Source organism: Giraffa tippelskirchi, chromosome 6 (genome assembly GCF_054371585.1).
Source record: "Giraffa tippelskirchi isolate mGirTip1 chromosome 6, T2T-mGirTip1v1.2.pri, whole genome shotgun sequence".
Lineage (NCBI taxonomy): Eukaryota > Metazoa > Chordata > Mammalia > Artiodactyla > Giraffidae > Giraffa > Giraffa tippelskirchi.
Window position 1 is genome coordinate 43,365,772 of NC_137280.1, and position 13,555 is coordinate 43,379,326.

General features: G+C 39.8%; 1 protein-coding gene and 1 long non-coding RNA gene across 52 annotated transcripts in view; one reads left to right on the plus strand and one right to left on the minus strand.

Moving 5' to 3' along the window:
• The window catches only part of EYA1 (EYA transcriptional coactivator and phosphatase 1), a 659,176-nt gene that overhangs the window by 581,469 nt on the left and 64,152 nt on the right, over positions 1-13,555 (plus strand). For 49 of the 50 annotated variants that reach the window (XR_014057024.1, XR_014057023.1, XR_014057025.1 and 46 more), the window contains 5 exons: positions 6,764-6,822; positions 6,933-7,093; positions 8,226-8,340; positions 8,451-8,572; positions 12,396-12,496. Coding sequence is in view for 46 of the 50 variants with exons in the window: in XM_081501749.1 (XP_081357875.1) it covers positions 6,764-6,822; positions 6,933-7,093; positions 8,226-8,340; positions 8,451-8,572; positions 12,396-12,496 (558 nt within the window). In the remaining 4 variants the exon portion in view is untranslated. Of the gene's footprint in view, positions 1-6,763; positions 6,823-6,932; positions 7,094-8,225; positions 8,341-8,450; positions 8,573-12,395; positions 12,497-12,712; positions 13,414-13,555 lie in introns of those variants that run through there. The other variant, XM_081501707.1, reaches the window with a different exon arrangement.
• The window catches only part of LOC145510461 (uncharacterized), a 174,344-nt gene continuing 172,030 nt past the window's right edge, over positions 11,242-13,555 (minus strand). Inside the window, exons 3-4 of one of the 2 annotated variants that reach the window (XR_014057036.1) lie at positions 13,308-13,464; positions 11,242-11,849 (exon numbers count right to left, since the gene is read on the minus strand). This is a non-coding gene — a long non-coding RNA (uncharacterized LOC145510461). The remainder of the gene's footprint in view (positions 11,850-13,307; positions 13,465-13,555) is intronic. The other variant, XR_014057037.1, reaches the window with a different exon arrangement.

Here is a 13,555-nt window from a genome sequence, read left to right on the forward strand (position 1 = left end):
CGTTTTCTCATGGTAAATTTGGAAAATGGAGCAAATATCGCTTCAGTCAGCAGAATCAGGGCTTATATAACTCAACTTCTCCCAAGACATGTTTGTAACATTTTTATATTGTTCCCTTTCATAACTGCCTCCAAGTCTTCAAGTCTGTTTATGCAAAGCCTGCAGGTTTACTTGGAGTTTATGTTTCTAGTGTCGGGTTCAGGGGTGTAAACGCCTCAGCATCCTGACTGTGATGTCACTGTGTTTGGCACAGAGAATAAGACCCATTGTAACTGTCTTAATTCTTTTCATTAATTTTCCTAAATGAACGTGAATGGCATGGTGTGTTTTTACATAATTATGGCACAAGTGAGAGGCTTGAGGGAAAAGTCCAACCACTACGGTATCAAAGCAGAATAAATATTTGCAGAAAAATTCTGCCATAACTTAATATTTTGCACATGAGCCCCTGTACAAAATCTGTTATTCCCGGAGATCAGTCCAAAAGAACATGTCTGTGGCCCAGCCCTGGAAGGCCAGAGATGATGATGGATCGGAAAAAGGTCAGCTTGAGGAGCAGTGCCAAGAATAATGACAGAAAGAACCAAAAAGGCAGAATAACAGTGCAACCAGAGTTCTGAGGGAGACCATGCCTTTGCTGCACGGCCGTGAGATAGGACCCCGTGTGGCTTTCTTCCTGCTCCCAACACTGGACCTGGCATTCAGCTGCTTCATGGGTTGGCAGTTTTCCGCAGCCATGCATGTCAGCATTTTATAATCCAGCCCCACAAGTGCTGAGATGTCTGTGAGCTGAGGGCCCGGAGTCACTGAAGCTTGCCGATTTTATTGATTTTACTGCTCTGTGAGAAGCACAAGCCGTGGAACATAAAGGGAAGCCAGACAAGGCTAAACTTTGGGCGTTCAGTTTGTGGTGTTTTATCTGAAGGATGCTTGCTCATAGGAACCTTTTCAGGTACAACAGAGCTTGCAGGCCGGTACCTGTGGACTCAGCATCATGCTTCCCTGATCATTGCCACCTGCCCTCATGCAACTCTACCGTGACTGTGACCAAGTCCTCCTTCCTAGGCTTCGAGCCTTCTAATAGGACATGTGGCAAAGTCATGCTAACACCTATGCTCTCATTGCCTACCACTGTGCTCTGTCCCCTCCACCCTTGTAAAGACCGAGTTTCCATGATGGCTTTCCTCCTGGGATAGTTTCTCTCCGAAGTGCCAATCATTTGGAGGCCAGGTGGAGAGATGAAGGGGCGGGGCTTGAGCTGCAGGATGGAGCTTGAACCTCCGAGCTCTGGGCCAAAAGAGGGGCAGTGGTGACAAATGCTGGACCCCCCCAGGTGGGCATGGGGCAGACAGAGGTGAGGGTACATCCTGGAGCCGGAATCCCGTAAACATGAGACAACTGACAAGCCAGCAGGGGCCGAGGTTGTGGAGTGGGCAGTTGTCTAAATTGTGCAAAATCCAGGGATCCTGGGGAGAAATAGTGCTTGGGGATCAAAGACCTGTATAGTGTCTCAGCACTGAGGTTACTTAGCTTTTCTGAGTCTTCATTTATTTGCAGCCGTAAAATGGGCTGTAACATTAAATACTATTTTGTGTTCAACATAAGTAAGTATCAGTAATTCAGCTCAACAAGAAATAGGAGTCTGTGTGAGTAGGAGCAACCATGGGCCTGCCTCTGCTGGTGTGCTAAGTCACTTCAGTCGTGTCTGACTCTTTTCGACCCCATGGACTAGCCTGCCAGGCTCTTCTGTCCATGGGATCCTTCAGGCAAGAATACTAGAGTGGGTTGCCATGCCCTTCTCCAGGGAATCTTCCTGACCCAGGGAACAAAACTGCCTCTCTTATGTCTCCTCCAAAACCCATGGAGTTCTTTACCACCACACAAATATAGGAAACAGCTCTTATTGGAGTTGTTAGCCATCCCTTCTAGGGAAGGAAAAATCCGTTCTTCATGGGATATAGACTGTCAAGACAGGATACCTTCGTAATCCAGTGTCAGTGGGTGGTGTGTTCCTGGTGCTTTAGGACTTCTGGAAAGGGAGGGACTGAGCTCAGGGTGGGAACAGTGGGCCCAATGCGTGCGTTAGCAATGTCTAATTCAGTAATAATTATGAAATTTACCTAGTGAAGGATAACCACAACTTTGCCTAGCACTGGCCTGACTCTTAGAAGCTCTTTGAGGGATGTGGGTATATGTTAAAACTGGTTAAATAAAAATGTTAATTATATACTCCTCTAGTATTGACATGATGTAAACCTTTATGCAAAAACATTGATTTTGGCATCCCTTTGGAAAGCCATGAACAACAAATAGTTCTCTGCCTATCTCTTGATCCCTTTCCAGCCCCACATCAGTTCTCGTATCTATAGTTTGGGGGTTAAAAGAAACTGTGTTTAAGAACTTTCCTTCCTACCTCTGAGACCTGTTGATTAACTGCACAGAGTCCCTTTGCATCTGTGGGGTATTTTCTAGAGAGAAGGATGGCTGGCCCCCAAAAGGTCAGCTTCCCCCATCCTCACACTACAGCCATTCAGAAGTAGAGGACCAGCATTGACAGTCCCTGTCACCTACTGGTCCGTGTAACTCTTCCCCTTCTGCCTCAGGGCCTTTATACTTGCTCTTTCCTTGGCCTGCAAAGCTGTTTCCCCAGACACTCCCACAGCATTGCATATTCCCCTTGCCTGCTGTATTGTTTCTCCGTAGCATTTATCACTGTCTAACAGGTTGTACATTTTGCGTATTTTCTTGTTTGGATGTCTCTCCCAACTGGAATGTTAGTTCCAAGATGGTAAGGATTTTTGTGTTAAGTGGTGTGTCCTTAGCATCTACAGCAATACCCAGAACAGGTATTCCTTAATAAATAATCAGACACAATAATAAATAAACGATCACCTTTTTAACTTAAAGCACCCATTAGCCAGTTTGGATCCGTGTTGAGTGCAAAGTCTATCAGGAGACAAGGAAATCACTACTTCATACCCCTACATGAGACCCCAAGCCTGACACCCATGTATATTTGGGGTCCCTTAGGTATCTCAAGCCTCAGCAGGCCAGAATAATGCATGACCAATTAATTAATTAACACTAAATTGGTTGAACTGGCCATGGGAGGCCTCTATCCAAGAGTTGGATTCGGTAATGGCTTGAATTCCTTAAAATCCTATTGCATACTTTTTGTAAGTTTATTTCAATTACATTTTCAGCACATTCAGTCTTTTGGGAATAAAAGTGTATTTTCTCATGAAATTATATATATTCTGCACTCTGTGTATTAAGCATATAATTAGGGTTTGTAGGCATAGATTTTGGCACCTGAAAATATAGAAAGCTTCCATTATTGTCTTCTGTGTCTATAGACTCTTGCAGTGGGGCTCTAAACTTTGTTGCTGTTATTGTTTCATTGGTTTCATTTCTTCTCCTATCCCTGGGTTACCTAATTGTCTGGGTTTAGAATAGATTTGCAAATGAAAAGCAACCAAATTCAGAAAGCAAAAATGGAAGCCTCAAATTAGGCTCTTAGGAAAACGGGCAAAAAGCTGGATGGCTTCTTTCAAAGGGAAGCCTTATCACCATGGAGGAGACAATTTCAGGATATCAGAATGCAGCGAACTGCAGTTTTCTAATTTAGCAGTAAGTACACTGAGTACAAGTTCACATATTACAGGGCTCAGCTGAGAAATGAAATGATATTTCAGTATCTTAATATTCTCCATTCTTTGAGGAATTAGTTTTTTATGGGTAAGCATCAAAATAGTCATATTATAGTTTCTCATTAAAATTTTTAAAATACACAGCTTATTTTCTGAGACATTTATACCATTATTTGTAAACTCATAATAGTGACTTATCATCTTTCATATTGTTCAGTCGCCAAGTCATGTTATCAATTGCAAGTTTGTGCAACAGACTACTTGTCTATTGTTAACTAAACTGCGAGCCCATTCCGAAAACACATTTTACATAGACACTTTAATGATGTTTTAATTCCTAAAAGCGCCAACTAGGCCCTTTAAAAATGCTCTTGATTTTTAAATCTATTTTTTATTAATTTTTATTGGAGTATAGTTGCTTTACAATGTTGTGTTAGTTTCTGCTATACAGCAAAGTGAATCAGCTATATGTATATCTCCTCTGCTTTTGGATTTCCTTCCCATTTAGACCACAGAGCACTGAGTAGAGTTCCCTGAGTACATTCTCATTAGTTATCTATTTTGATTAAAATCATTCTATAAAAATTCTCTGGCTAAGGTATATGTGTGGTTGATTCCTCTTGCTGTCCACCTGAGACTATCAAAACATTGTGAATCAATTATACTCCAATAGAGAATAAGTTTAAAAAGAAATTCTCCTGCTAAACAGCAGGCTTTTGTGGTTGCTGTCACACCGAACTTTGCTTTAATCAGATCATTGTGAAGTGAGTTTGGTTATCTGCAGGTAAAAAGGCTGGGAGCAGTTGACCCTTAATTAGAGTAAACCAAGATATTGAACAGTACTTCAAATGAGGGCCCAGCCTGGGAACAAAAAGCCTAAAGGAAAGCTGGCAGGAGAAAACAAATACAGGATTCGGGCGAACAATAGCCATGGTAGAGTCATCAACAGTCATTAGAAGATAAGGCTGCTCTGTTAGTAATGGAGATTTACAACTGCATTAGCTTAAGAAAAGCCTCTTAACACCTTGTGTTTCCAAAGCATTCTTCCCACCCCTAGAATTAACCAAGTAACTTTGGGTCAGCTTTGATTCCTTAAATTCAATTCTTTTAAACTTATCTTTTCCTCTTCTAATTCCTCAACTTCCTCCTTCTCTCTGTTCTTTCTTCCCAGAGAGAAAAATCCTGCATTAACAGCACTGAGGCTTTGGGGGTTCTGTTTGTTTGTGAGAGTAGCCTTTTTCGCATTTGTTTGTGTTTTAACTAACTACACACCCTAACAGAGTCGTGTACCAGCAGCATTTTTGTATTTCTGTCTAGATGAATGGCTAGACGGTAGAAAGTCACGATTTAGTTATCTTCAAACCCAGAATAAGTACGTTGTTGAAAAAACACAACTGTCATTCATCTTTCACCCTCCAAATTATGTATAATAACTCAAAGAAATTTCCCATCATGTTTTGCAGGAAGGACCTGTTTTTAAAATGTTGAATTCACAGTCCTGCCTGCAAGGCCTCCTAGACTTTTATTCTTTTTTTTTTTTTTCTTATCTGGGGTTATGGACCTCAGGAGAGCAGGGAAGGGTTACAAGGTCAAAGCCTTTTCCTCCTTGGAACTTGCGGCTTGCTGGGAGAGGGTTGCCTGGAAAATAGATGCTTTAGAAGGAAGAGGTTGGGGTCAGGATTTTAATTCTGTTAAGCAACAGCTGGTTTGAGTTTCTTTCCACTTCTATCTCCTGCTCCCTTCCTCACAAATCCGTGGAGAGAAAGAATTTGTGCAGAAGGAACCGGCAACATAAAAATCCACCTTCTATTCCTAGGGTGCTTTATCTCTGGCATCTTTGTTACACATTGGATGTCAAGCACTAGAGGGATAGGATAGATTTGCTGAGGTGAACTCTATGGGAAGGATGACTAGAGCTTTAGTCCGAAGAACCTTTTAAAATACAAGATGCACGCCTGCTGATTTCTTATAAGATTTTTTTCACTAAAACTTTCCATGGAAATAAGTGTCAGAAAGGCCACTGTGGTATTTGGAGGCTGACTGCCAAGAGAAGAATCATGGCTAAAATATTAAAACATGCCAAGTGCGTATTACTTGTTTCTGGACTAGAGACTGTGTCTGTCTCCAAATTATAGTTTGCCTTCATTTGTTCAACAAACGTTTATTGAGTATTGCTCTTCCCACAAAGATGCTGGAGGCTGCGGCATAGCAGTAAGATGTAGGAGTGCTTACATGTGAGCAGGTGTATCAGTGTGAACCTGTCCAACTGGGCTTTAACCCACAGTTACACCCCCTATTCTAAACAGTTTATACATGGTGTGGGATTTTAAAATCAGGTCTGTTCCAATCATATTATTTTATAATCAACTCATAAGTCCACTATTTAAAATGAATATGTAATAACAGTAAAATAGTAAAAAAAAGAAAAAAAAGTTAAGTTTTGAAAACAGTAAAAAAAAAAATACGCCTCATGGTTAGTTTTTTTTTAGATTGGGAAGTCTCCCATGCTTTTTTCCTACACACACACTCACACCCACACACCCACACACACGCGCGCACAAGATGAAACTCACATCTCTCAAATCAATGGCAAACTAGTAACAGATTTTCTGGTCTGGGCTCCACGCTGGCCTCAGGCTGTGTTGGTGTGTGGCTCAACAGCAATCAAAGGTCATAATTTCATTGGCAGTTAGCATCAGGTTTAATTTTTCTAGCATGTTAGATTTACCGAAATGTCTGGTTTCAGTTACACTTCGGCATTGACTGAATCAGCTCGGAGCAGTGTGATGTCTTCAGGTACCTGAGGTTTATGGAACACATATGCTAATTGTTTTCAATCACTTTCCTTTCTAAACACAAAAATGTGTTTTCTGAACCTGAGTAACAGTAGTCCTTATTGACATTGCTCCTTTCTTACATTGAAAAAGGACCCAAAGTAGGTAAAAATGTCAATTTAACAAGACTGCCACCTACTGATTGACGTAGTTGGCAAACACTACCAATTTCAGGGTTTGGTGGTGGTTCTTGTTTTAAATAGCTGTGTGTGATTTTTCCAAAAAAAAAAGTAGATGCTTTTTGAAAATTAACAAGTATCAATTTTAATTGTGTTTTAGGAATGTGACCAAGTTCATATAGATGATGTCTCTTCCGATGACAATGGACAAGACCTAAGGTGAGCCCATGATCGGGATGTTATGGGCTCCATGTTATAGTTTAATTGCTCAGCTCATTAAGATGAACTTTCTGTTTGGTTAACTTTGGGCTTTTCTTGCATCTAAATAGCACATATAACTTTGGAACAGATGGCTTTCCTGCTGCAGCAACCAGTGCTAATTTATGCTTGGCAACCGGTGTGCGGGGCGGTGTAGACTGGATGAGAAAGTTGGCCTTCCGCTACAGACGAGTAAAAGAGATCTACAATACCTACAAAAATAATGTTGGAGGCAAGTGACTATCACCAGTAGCTTGCTGGGTTGGTTAAGACAGTCTCAATAAAATACTCAGAGCATCACACATTTATATCACATTTTTGGGGGTAGAACAGCTTTTGCTGAGAGTAGTTTCATCTAACCAATGATTATTCTGCTGTGATTGAATGAGAGAAGTAATAGACTTAGAGCCAGCTGCCCTGGCCAGGCTAATCTAATCCCGGCTCCCTTTTGTAGCAGTGGTGTGAGTTAGTTAACTTACTGGAGTAAGTTTCTTGACCTCTTGCCTAAAGGACTTAAGATGAATCATAAAGCATCCTTCTGTCAGGTAGATGCTTGTATTAGTTCAGATCTTTTGATTGTGTTTCAAAAGGACTTTGGTATGAAAAGGAATATATTGACCTCCCTGGTGGCTCAGATGATAAAGAATCTACCTGCAATGCAGGAGACTTGGGTTCAGTCTCTGGATTGGGAACATCCCCTGGAGACGGGGATGGCAGCCCACTCCAGTATTCTTGCCTGGAGAATTCCATGGACGGAGGAGCCTGGCGGGCTGCTGTAGTCCATGGGGTTGCAGAGAGTCGGATACGAATGAGCAACTAACACACAATGAAAAGTTTAAGGGTGGTATTTTCTGGCATGGCTAAATTCAGATGCTCTCATGATGCAATCAGTAATCCTTGGCCTGTGATTTCCTTTGGGGTCAGTCCCTCCCAAAAGGTGGCAAAGGTGACCTCCAGTAGACCCAGGCTTCTATTCTACCAGTGCAGCACCTCCATAAGGTAGAGAAACATCTTTCCCAAAAGATTCAACAAAAAAGTTCCAGACACTTTCAGCGGCCAAACCAAGGTCATATGCCTATTCTGGGGTGTTGTGTCTCTGCCCAAATTATGCAGTTGGAGGAATAGGGGTGAGTAGGCTCCCTCAATAGAACAGAGGACTTCTATAACTAGAAAAAGGAATGCTGGGAATGCAGAAACAATAGATGTCCCCTACAGTACTAAATATTTGTTGACTGGTATGTGAAAAATTGCTTAGTACACGTAAAGCTTGAGGGCGGTATCAGAGTAGTTTTAAATGTTTATTGTTTATAAAGTTGGCAAGCCATGTTGGTAAGGAAGTAGTTCCTTTGCTTTTAAATCCACAGGTCTGCTTGGTCCAGCCAAGAGGGAAGCCTGGTTGCAGCTGAGGGCCGAAATTGAAGCCCTGACAGACTCCTGGTTGACACTGGCTCTGAAAGCCCTCACGCTCATTCACTCCCGGTAAGTTGTCCCCAAGTCACTTCATAGGGCCTCTGCCTGAAGACAGGCTTTGCTTGTTCATTTTGGAGACCTATTTTTCAACTGTCTTTTTTTTCTTTTTGTTCCCATAGAACGAACTGTGTGAATATTTTAGTAACAACTACTCAGCTTATCCCAGCATTGGCGAAAGTCTTGCTATATGGTTTAGGAATTGTATTTCCAATAGAAAATATTTACAGTGCAACTAAAATAGGTAAGCTACTTTTTATCATTTATATAACAGTCAACCTTTTGCTTTCAGGCTAGTAAAAATGCAAGGCAATAAATAGGACTTTATTTACAGAATTCTAAATGTCAGAAAACTGGAATAATGTTTAAACCAATTTTATTGTCAAAATTGCCTTTAGATATCAAGAGAAATATAAAGCATAATCCATGTAGCTGAACTCAGAAAATTTTACTTCACTGGCTAACGTTAAAACTTATGCATTTTACTATAGTCAACTTAGCATCATTTTTAGATTATTATCTTATTTTTATTCTCTTAGGCAGCATTAACAAAAAATATAAGCTAAAACAAGTAGTTATATAGAAATATACAAAGTAGAAATAACCAATAGCAGCTTTAATTAGGCAACTCCAATAAATTATTATTACTGGAACTTTTTTTTTTTTTTGCTTTAACTCAACATGTGTAAATGATTAAGTTCTCATTTTTGTTATGGGGATCAAAAAATTAGGTTCTTGCAAGAAGAAAATATAGTTGGGAAAGAAGATTACTGTGAAATTTACTTAAAATATCAACCAAGACAAAACAAAAGTAGGAATTAAAAGAAGACATGGCTCTTGTTCTTAGGGAATTCACTGTCTAGCAGAGGAAACAGATAACAAAATAACTATAATATGACAAAGTATTCACTAGTATGTAAAAGAACATTTATCAAGTATTTTACTGGGTGCCCAGAATTGTACTAAACATTTTACATACTAAAGTCGATCTTTGCAACCTTTTCATCTTACAGCTGTGGAAACTAAATCTCAGAGATGTAAGTAAGTTGGTTGTTTAAGTTAATAGCTAGTAAAGTTGAGGGTTAGAGTAAATTTCTGATTCTGAGGTCCAGCAGACCATTCCACACTCTGAGGGATCCTACCAGTAAGTGCCCAAGTGTGCACTTCAGTGGGGAAGCATTCAATCCCACTCAGAAGGAGGCAGAAGGGCAAGTGTCAGTGAAAGTTAAAGGGAAGGTATGACATTTGAGCTAGGTATAGACGGGTATATAAAAATTTATATATAGGCAGTTTATATAAGCAGATGGCTAGTGAGAACAAAGCAACAGAGAAATTAAAATGTACTCCCTGCTGAGGGACTTGTGAGTTTTCCTGGGTGATTAATATGCAGTGTTCATGGGTAGCTGGCAAGGTAGATTTGGGTTTTAAGTGGCCTTATATGTTGCTGTGATGAGGTGAATGTTATATAAGTGAGTCCTAGGGACAGCGGATGAGGGTCCTGGTAAGTGGGAAGAAGGTTGTTTCTGGCTAGAAAAAGGGGAAAAACAGACTATCTATCTCTGACTTGTTCTTCTCTTCAAAGATCTTACTAAATTATCACTAAAAATTACTTGTTTAGTTATTTGTTCATAGTCTCCTTGATAACTGAGTCTGTCTGTATCATTCATCATTGTAGCCATAGGGCCTAGCACACGGTAGCTACTCAATGTTGAATGAAATGGATGAATATATGGTTGTTTATTCAGAAGAAGGCTGACAATAGAGGTTTCTTTTAGGCAACTGGATCAGTATTGACACTATTAGCTGGTGGGGAAATCAGGTTTGATGACAAAGATTAGAGTTTGATCCTACTTATGTGAGTTTGAAGAACCTATAGGATATTCAAATAACCCTATAAAGTTGGAAATAGTTGGAGTTTGAGAATGACTGCTGCCTTCTGAGAAGGGCCAAGAACAGAAAACTAGAAGACAGTTATAAACAAAGAATTCCTAGTAGCCTGATATACCCAGAATTTTTACATATTCTCACATAAATTAGTAATCAATTTCCATTAACTCAGGTCTTTATCTGTATTAATTAAGAGAAATCATGTTTTGTGAACAGGGATCCAGGATAAGGTTTTATTGGCACATGAAAGAAAGAACATATTCCAAATAAGCATATGATATACAAGGGATAGTACTTAACTTCCCAGAAGGAAAGGAACAGTAGTATGTTACATGTTCTGCAAGTTGAAGATTAATCCCAAATAATCTGAAAATGTGAGGATAATAGGAAATTACAGTAACAATCAAGAAAGTATTTTTAATGGACATTTTGTTTGCAATATTGGAATTTTTTTCAGTATAGAATAAAAATTCAATTTAAATACTGTACAGTGGTAGAAATGATCTCAAAACCAGTTGTAGAATCACATTCCTGTGACTTTTTTTTAGTAATAAAAATAGAGATTGAAGCTCCTGTTAATTACTGCTAATCTTGCCATCAAATGAGATGTAATATGGGGACCAGTACAGAAAAACCAGAGATTTTTTCCTGTAGGCAAAATGGCAAAATCAGAGAAGGAAAGGGACTAGTCTCTCATTCAGCAGAGAGCTTTGATGTTCTTTCAGACAAAATGGATTCATCAAAATCAAAATTCCATGTAAGACCTCAAATTAACCTCTAAAAGTGAGTTTCACTTTATTAATTCTTATTGTGTATTCACAATGAACCCTATAGGAAGATAGTATTGGGGTGAGGATTTGTCCATCACGGCTTTATTTTAAAGTCACATTGAGTTTACCTTCCTTTTCCCATGAAGAAGAAACTTTACAAAAACATGCAAACATTTCCCTCTAAGGGGGAAAAGAAAGTTTCATGACATCCAAGTGTTCGGTTGTATATTTTTTGCAGTGAAAACCAGCCTTTGTATTTGTTTCTCAAAGTGATTTAATATTTCACAGCTTAGTGAGCAACTACAGAAGCACTGAAATGACATCTTTGAATAAGGCTGGCTCCATTTCATTCTGTCAGATGCAAACTAGAGATTTTAGTGCAAAATACAAATATAAAGCAGACATTTGTTTAAGCAAACAAGCAATTTGTTCGTGTGTATATCTGATCCTTATTTGAAAGAGGTACAGGTCCCACTCAGCCATTCACATCTGAAAACTATAAACTGTCCCATTGTCTATTAAAATGACCTTATTGGCAGCCCTGGACTTGGAACCCCAGTTCCTGTTCTACAAAGCAACAATGACTGCATTAACCACAGGGATGTGCTGACAGCATAGCTGCCACTGGAGCCCAAACTAAGTCTTGACATGGGAAAGATAATAGACAGATAAAGGTATCCTGTTATCTTTATCCCAGTTTTCCTCTAGGAAAGTGCTTTATTGAACATTAGATGCCTGGGTCAGGCAAGCATGCTCTTGTAGGGCCCCAAATTACCTGACATTCATTTCAGAAACAGTTTTCCAAGAATATTGCCAGTCAACACATTTGGCCTTGGGGGTGTCTTTCATTAAAAGTATTCCAACCTGAAAAGGAAGGGATAAACAGTCTGGTGTTTGATTTCTCTTGCCATAACAAAACCAATCCTTCAGTTTTGTTCATCTTTCTCAATAGCCTTTCAGACATGTTATATTCAGTGTTTGATAGATCATGAAACATTTTTTAGATCAAGTTAAAATATATTGGCAGAATGGCATGATTTTGTTTAGTCACAGCTCAGAGGGGGCAAAGTACTACTACAAAACAATACTTTACTTTTTCTACCAAATTTATACTGTGAATGACTAGATCCTACTTTTTAATAAATGACTCTTGGAGGAAAAAGTACTAAAAAATTGTCAGTTTCCCAGGGACAGGATACCACGTGAGTAATTCATTTACAGTTTTTGCTGTATTGTGCTGTTCTGCATACTCCCCAAATGGCATGTAAAAGCATGCTCTTCCTAGTTCACACAAGTATGATAGAGTTGGATCAGAAGCATAAAGAAAGCATTTTATATAAAAAGTTTAAGTCCCAGAGTGCTGACTTACCCAAACTTTACATTTTTTTATAATTTACTTTTGTTCATTAGGAAAGGAAAGCTGTTTTGAGAGGATAATTCAGAGGTTTGGAAGAAAAGTGGTATATGTTGTGATAGGAGATGGTGTGGAAGAGGAACAAGGGGCAAAAAAGGTGAGTGTTCCTCATTGGCGTTTCTTGTGCCCTTTAATTTTTCTTAGTCCTCAAAATTCTGAGCTGGATCAGTTAAACACATTCCATTTCTCTGAGAGTGCATTCAGAACTGTAAGCACTGATCAAGGGCAGAGTAGAATTAAATCATTATTGAAGTAATCTTTTTGAAAAGTGATATTCACAAGCTCAGGGGTCATGGATGGTTCGTCTTCACAGAACGTGGACTTGGGGAACAGAAAAGGAGGCTTAGCTCTGCAGCTGTCACCTGGAATAGAGACAGCATACCTGCCTGCTAATGCCAGCATGCCCCTCTCTGCACCTATGGCAGACATCACCAGGTGATTAAACCTTTGTTACCTGAGCCTGGATGCAGCCTACGAACCTTCTAAACATCAATTCAGAGAACCTTCTAAACATCAGTTCAGAAAGATCTACCAGCTGATCAGAGCTAGCATGCAAAAGTTTTCTGCCCTAGAGTATGGTACCTTCTTTTTTGATCACGAGGTCAGTGAATTACCCCTTTGGGGATGTGCAGAAAGGAGGAAGGAAGCAGACCCAACTATTAGGTCTCTTGACCCAGTTTACCCATCATATTTCTTTCTATTTTTCTGCATCCCTGCAAGTATAATTCTGTCATTTCCTTTGGCAAAAGCTTTCTCATGAATGTCCTTCATCACAGTTTAAAAAGGGGAAAGGAAGGGGAACCACATTCCTTAGCCAGGCATTCAGGGTCTACACAATCTAGTAACAACCTACCTTTCAGTCTCCTCCACTCTTGCACCTTACACGGTAGGCACATTGGTCTGCTTACCTTCCTTTGGCCATGCCCAGGACCTCCTCCCTGCTGTTGCTGCTTTCCCCAGGACCTGAATGTCACTGTCTTCCTCATTTTTCAAAATCCAGTTTATATACCACCTTTCCTGTTTCTCTTCTTTGTAAGAACTCAGTTATAAGTAGCACCACTTATTCTATAATCGGAGAAAGCGAAAAAAGTGAAAATGTTAGTCACTCAGTCATGTCTGACTCTTTGCAACCCCATGGACTGTAGTCCACCAGGCT